Consider the following 6063-nt stretch of genomic DNA (forward strand, 5'->3'; position numbering starts at 1 on the left):
GTACCTAAATATTCAAAAATAAAGAAATCTTATTCAAATTCTTCATACTTCAAGAAAGCCTTTAAACTTGTCATTTAATAGACCAAGACCTGTTGGATACCCAAAGAAGACATACACTATGATAATAGTAGTAGCCTACTGCTGGAGTAAAGGGACTTTTCAGTCCTATGCGAGCAGTATAAATAAGCACTATTATTATTATTATCCCGTAGTATGCCTCTCATCAGATGGGCGAGAAGAGACACAATACTTCTTTCTATCTATCTATCTATCATCTATTATATTTACGTGGTGCTCGTCAATTTCTTGGTCATATGCACCACTGCAATACTTCTAATTTAGGTGCTGAGGAAAATGACCTGATAGTCAATTCCCAGCATTTCATACCAATCAACTCTGTGTCGTAGCATGCCCATCCCGTAGTATGCCTCTCATCAGATGGGCGAGAAGAGACACAATACTTCCCATTTACGGTGTGAGTTAACATGCCCATCCCGTAGTATGCCTCTCATCAGATGGGCGAGAAGAAGACAAATACTTCCCATTTAGGTGCTGGGTCAACACGAGAACACCAGAAAGTAACCCGTTGAAATATTTGCAATCGAAAAACGAGTACAAATTTTTGTCGATGGAGGTGGTGCTGGGTCAACACGAGAACACCAGAAAGTAACCCGTTGAAATATTTGCAATCGAAAAACGAGTACAAATTTTTGTCGATGGAGGGGATCGAACCCGGAACCCTCTTACCTCTGGTTTTCTATCCGCCAGGCTTTTCTCCTTAAGGAGTCTACTATGTGACACTAGTTGAGAGTTGGATTTGAGCCAGTTGAATTCCTGAAGTACATGTAGACCTTGGGCTCCATGCTCGAATGGTAAGTAGAATAGATCGCACATGAGCGTCAGGTCTTGAATCGTCAGCTCCTTGTCCTTATCTAACATTGATCTGGGAATAAAGAGTAACAGACAAAATAAGAGAAAAGAAAATGTACAATATTAGTTGTTGCGTCGCCACTATGTAAGTTTTGGTTAGAAATGGCACATAACTTGTAGCTACTATCTCTCTCTCTCTCTTAGATCGCACATGAGCGTCAGGTCTTGAATCGTCAGCTCCTTGTCCTTATCTAACATTGATCTGGGAATAAAGAATAACAGACAAAATATGAGAACAGAAAATGTACAATATTAGTATTGGTATAAATAGTACTTTAGTAGGACAAGTACACAGTGGAATAGGTTTAAAGTGGCATACAAAGTAGCAAATGAAAGTAGCATGCGTTTTTCGGAAACATTTGATATTTAATTTGAAATATTTTTAATTTTTTGACCCTGTAGCAAATTCCACGACTTTTCCAGGTTTTCTTTGAAATTTCACGATTTTCCATGACTTTTGGGGCCGATTTTCAGATTCCATGACTTTTCCAGGTTGTTATCCCATATGATGGGGGGCCTCCTCAGAACTTCTGTAATATCTTCTATGTTTTCTACGGTGAGGAGACGAGAGATTACTTTGGGACCTGTGAAGCGAAACAGAACAATATTTTCTTGTTATTGTTGGTGTTGTTGTTGTTGTTGCTTTCTAATGCCTGAGATTGACTATTACGTAATTTTTCTACATAGTAAAGTAAAAATTATAATAATTAAGATTACAACAACTATTCGTTGATTCTTTCAGGAAAATATTTTACATTGCAGAGGATCTTTGATAATAAATTGGGGGCCTCCTCAGAACTTCTGTAATATCTTCTATGTTTTCTACGGTGAGGAGACGAGAGATTACTTTGGGTCCTGTGAAGCGAAAGAGGACAATAGTTTTCATAAATTTAGACTCTTTATTGGTTATATTCATTCACATGTACCTACAGTGTACAGAAATAAAAGAAATTACAAACAAAGGGCGAAATTATTGCCTGGGGCAATCTCTACCATTCAACATTCAATAGTAAAGTAAAAGTTATAGTATCGAACTAGAGGAAGTGTTACTATTCGTTGATTCTTTCAGGAAAATATTTCATATTACAGAGGATCTTCTCCAAAAGTGATAGTAAAAAAGCTTCTACTAATGAGACTGATTCAGTAAACTGTAGAAGTAACTTGGAAAACGCACATATTTACACATAAGGGCCTCCAAAGACCTGAAATACTCACTGAAAAAAGAGTCCCTATTCCCTATGATTTCCAGCCAGGTTTAGTTGGCTCTTCCTTACGATCAACTATCTACTTGCAATTGTCGTTTTGAAGCCATGTAAACCTTTTTTACTACCAACTAGCTGGTCTGGTTTACGTTTCTTCTCCCTCTTTATAAGCCTCCCAGATAGATGCTGTACTCCGTGTTTAAATACCAACCTCTCTACATGATGTCAATTTCCTTGGCCAGTTTAGACCCAAGTGTGTTTAGATACTCTGAGTTTTTCACATTGGGTACAGTTTCCTTGGCCAATTTAGAGCCCAGTGTTTTCAGATACTCTGAGTTTTTCACATTGGGTACAACAGCTCGTGTGGAACAATATTGAGTCACTCCTCCAGATATCAACCATACTCGATGTGGCTTAACTTACCTGTCCACATGATGTCAATTTCCTTGGCCAGTTTAGACCCCAGTGTATTCAAATACTCTGAGTTTTTCACATTGGGTACAGCTCGCGTGGAACAGTATTGGGTGGGACATAGCATGAACTTGGGCTGACCTAGATGCTCGAACACTTCATTCGTTACGGATACCTAAGTGGAAATAAAAGATAGGTAAACAAAAATTTGTACTCATCTACTTGCCATGCAGAAGGTCCCGGGTTCGAATCCCACCATCGACAAAATTTTTTTACTCATTGTTGATTGCAAATATTTCTACGGGATACTTTCTGGTGTCCTCGTGTTGACCCAGCACCAAAATGGGAAGTATTTTGTGTCTCAATCAGCCCTGTTTGGGGTTATTACTTTGGGCTGACATTTGATTTGGCTGTAAACATTTTACAAGTGAATGCCTTTTGCTATTTTTTCAGCAAGAGAAATTTCAGGCTGATGTCCTCCCTGTTTAAAGTACCCCAGTTAGAAAAAGCTGGTCTACTCTCAGTTTAAAGTCCTCCAGTCAGACTAGTGAATGCCCTTTGCTATTTATTTATTATTTTTATCAGGGGGGATTTTAGGTCGGTATCCTAACTGTTTAAAGTCCCCTAGCCAGACTGCAGTTCCCTATGTCAAACCTATATATATAAAAAAAAAAAAATCAAATAATAATTTTTTATTATTTTTATCAGGGGGGATTTTAGGTCGGTATCCTAACTGTTTAAAGTCCCCTAGCCAGACTGCAGTTCCCTATGTCAAACCTATATAAAAATAAATAAAAAAAAATCATTTATTAAATATACCTTATTTATACTGTCGGCTAAGACTAAAAAGGCCCACTATGCCAACAGTTTGAACAGGTCTCATTTATTTACATCATAATAAGTACAAACATAGATTTAACCTTTAACATTGAAAAGGATGGAAAAATTATACAATCTCTTCCTCCCACTTACCTGGGCGTGCGCAAAGCTCTGAAACACTTCCTTATCCGCTTCACTCATTTCACTCTCAATATCATCAAACAGGAGTGCGAACCCACGACACCCGAACTGTGCGACCTGTTCTAGCTTTCGTTTCAGTGTGGCCACTTCCTTGCCAGATGAATAGGTGATGTCTAAACCTGAGGAATAGAATAGAATGGAATGGAAAAGTTTAGGAAAATGAGCTAATAGAATAGATTCTATTAGCCGCATGCGGCTCGCGATGTTCTAGCTTTCGTTTCAGTGTGGCCACTTCCTTGCCAGATGAATAGGTGATGTCTAAACCTGAGGAATAGAATAGAATGGAATGGAATAGAACAGAATAGAATAGAATAGTTCACTCTCAATATCTCGTCAAATGGGAGTGCGAACCCACGACACCCGAACTGTGCGACCTGTTCTAGCTTTCGTTTCAGTGTGGCCACTTCCTTGCCAGATGAATAGGTGATGTCTAAACCTGAGGAATAGAATGGAATGGAATAGAATAGTTCACTCTCAATATCTCGTCAAATGGGAATGCGAACCCACGACACCCGAACTGTGCGACCTGTTCTAGCTTTCGTTTCAGTGTGGCCACTTCCTTGCCAGATGAATAGGTGATGTCTAAACCTGAGGAATAGAATAGAATGGAATGGAAAAGTGTAGGAAAATGAGCTAATAGAATAGATTCTATTAGCCGCATGCGGCTCGCGAGACGATCTTGTGCGGCTCTCTAATCATGGTTCATACTTGTTGAAAAATTTCTCCGAAGATCATAATTTACATGAGACTGAATTCTGAAGATTGTAGACTAAAATTTTCAAAAATTTCACCTGCTGCACGGATCGCCTGAAACAAAGAAATTATTTAAAAATCCGTGTTTAGCATTTTTTTTTTCTTCTTTTTCTTTCTGCGGCTCTCTAATCATGGTTCATACTTGTTGAAAAATTTCTCCGAAGATCATAATTTACATGAGACTGAATTCTGAAGATTGTAGACCAAAATTTTCACCTGCGGCGCGGATCGCCTGAAACAAAGAAATTCTTTAAAAATCCGTGTTTAGCATTTTCTTCTTCTTCGACCAAAATTTTCACCTGCGGCGCGGATCGCCTGAAACAAAGAAATTCTTTAAAAATCCGTGTTTAGCATTTTCTTCTTCTTCTTTTTCTTGTTGAAAAATTTCTCCGAAGATCATAATTTACATGAGACTGAATTCTGAAGATTGTAGACTAAAATTTTCAAAAATTTCACCTGCGGCGCGGATCGCCTGAAACAAAGAAATTCTTTAAAAAATCCGTGTTTAGCATTTTTTTCTTCTTCTTTTTCTTTGAATTCTGATAAAGGTAAAAACTTGATAAAAACCCTATTCTAGAGATTAAAAATATCAAGTAGGTACTACAATAGGTAGGTACATATTAAAAGAAAATGGTAGTAAAAAAAAAAAAAATAAGTATCATAGAGAGAGGAAGGAAGGAAGGTAAAGAAAAGAACTAAATTGAGAATTGATATCATGAAGATCAGAGGCAATAAAATTATTACCTCGGTAACTTTTTTTATTTTAAATGATCAAAGACCAAAACATCCATCATTCAATCATCAATCTCTTGTTGAGTATACAAAATTTCAAAATCCAAACTTAACAAAATAAAAACAATGCTTGTCTTCGTACCTAGTAAACTGGTTCACTTACCTGGACTAAGAGCATAGTAGAAGTCAATGCCTTGTTCTTTAGCGGCGGAAATTAGTCCAGTCAAATGTTCTGCTTCTTCCACCGAGTACAGATCTCGCCAATAGGCACGATGCTTGTAGTCATCCTTCGGGGCGTACAGGTAGGAGTCCATGTCCCACTTCTTCAGTCTGAAATAGAGAAGAATAGAATCATTGGCGTGTATCCTAACTCCGGTCAGTTAAGGCCGGTTTTCACTTGTGTATTTCATCATTTCATCCGATTTTTTACTTTTTTTTTCTTTTTTCGAATGCCCTGTAGACAATGTAATTTAAAAGAGAATGGTCCCACTACTCCCTACACAGCTTCACACGATAGGATTTTTTTCTCAACGCCACAAAATGTCCTTGTAGGAATGTAATTAAATGAGAGTGTTCCCACTACGAACGACAAGTCTGAACAGGCCTTTAGGAGCTCCACAGAGACCCCAAATGCCCATAATTTGGAGAATCCTCCTCGTCAATCTATTGACCCCGGGGGCCCCGCCAAAACCTGGCAAAGAAGGCCCCAAAAAATGATATACCTACGCCATTGAATAGAATATATCTTGTCTATCCTGCTAGAATTAAAACCAACCTCAGTGGTGTAGTGGTTATCACGGTTGATTTAATCGTGTTAAGTATACTTTAATAAAAATGCGTCGAAATGCTTCGTGTAATATACACACTGGCGTGCTCAGGCCGGAACTTGGCCTGGCGCACTGCCGTGCGTCTAGATGTTCAAGGCTTGTCACAAATATACTTACTTTACAAATAGATCCTTTCTTTGTTCTGTAGTCCATGGTCTTCCGTAGAATCCTGAAACAGATTCAAATTA

The 6063-nt window shown here is 38.2% G+C and overlaps 1 protein-coding gene across 1 annotated transcript; it reads right to left on the reverse strand.

The window, feature by feature from the left end:
- Positions 1 to 74: 74 nt before the first annotated feature.
- On the reverse strand, positions 75 to 6041 carry LOC103507047 (protein O-GlcNAcase-like). The gene is made up of 8 exons (XM_026821986.1): positions 5993 to 6041; positions 5212 to 5378; positions 3516 to 3682; positions 2556 to 2718; positions 1686 to 1785; positions 1082 to 1132; positions 748 to 943; positions 75 to 89 (listed from the first exon to the last, which is right to left on the reverse strand). The coding sequence occupies exons 2-8, from the start codon at positions 5360 to 5362 to the stop codon at positions 75 to 77; spliced, it is 843 nt and encodes a 280-aa protein (XP_026677787.1). The 5' UTR covers positions 5363 to 5378; positions 5993 to 6041.
- Between the last annotated feature and the right edge of the window lie 22 nt (positions 6042 to 6063).

The sequence above is a fragment of the Diaphorina citri genome, unplaced genomic scaffold, assembly GCF_000475195.1.
Source record: "Diaphorina citri unplaced genomic scaffold, Diaci psyllid genome assembly version 1.1 scaffold283, whole genome shotgun sequence".
NCBI classification, from domain to species: domain Eukaryota; kingdom Metazoa; phylum Arthropoda; class Insecta; order Hemiptera; family Psyllidae; genus Diaphorina; species Diaphorina citri.

What these genes read in the sequence shown, in the direction of transcription:
- LOC103507047 (XM_026821986.1), bottom strand. Translation starts at nt 5,362, where the DNA reads ATGGACTCCTACCTGTACGCCCCGAAGGATGACTACAAGCATCGTGCC. An exon ending in AGAGCTTTGCGCACGCCCAG is followed by an intron (nt 2,719 to 3,515) that starts GTAAGTGGGAGG and finishes ATTTCCACTTAG; the next exon opens with GTATCCGTAACGAATGAAGT. An exon ending in TATCAAAGATCCTCTGCAAT is followed by an intron (nt 1,133 to 1,685) that starts GTAAAATATTTT and finishes CTTTATTCCCAG; the next exon opens with ATCAATGTTAGATAAGGACA.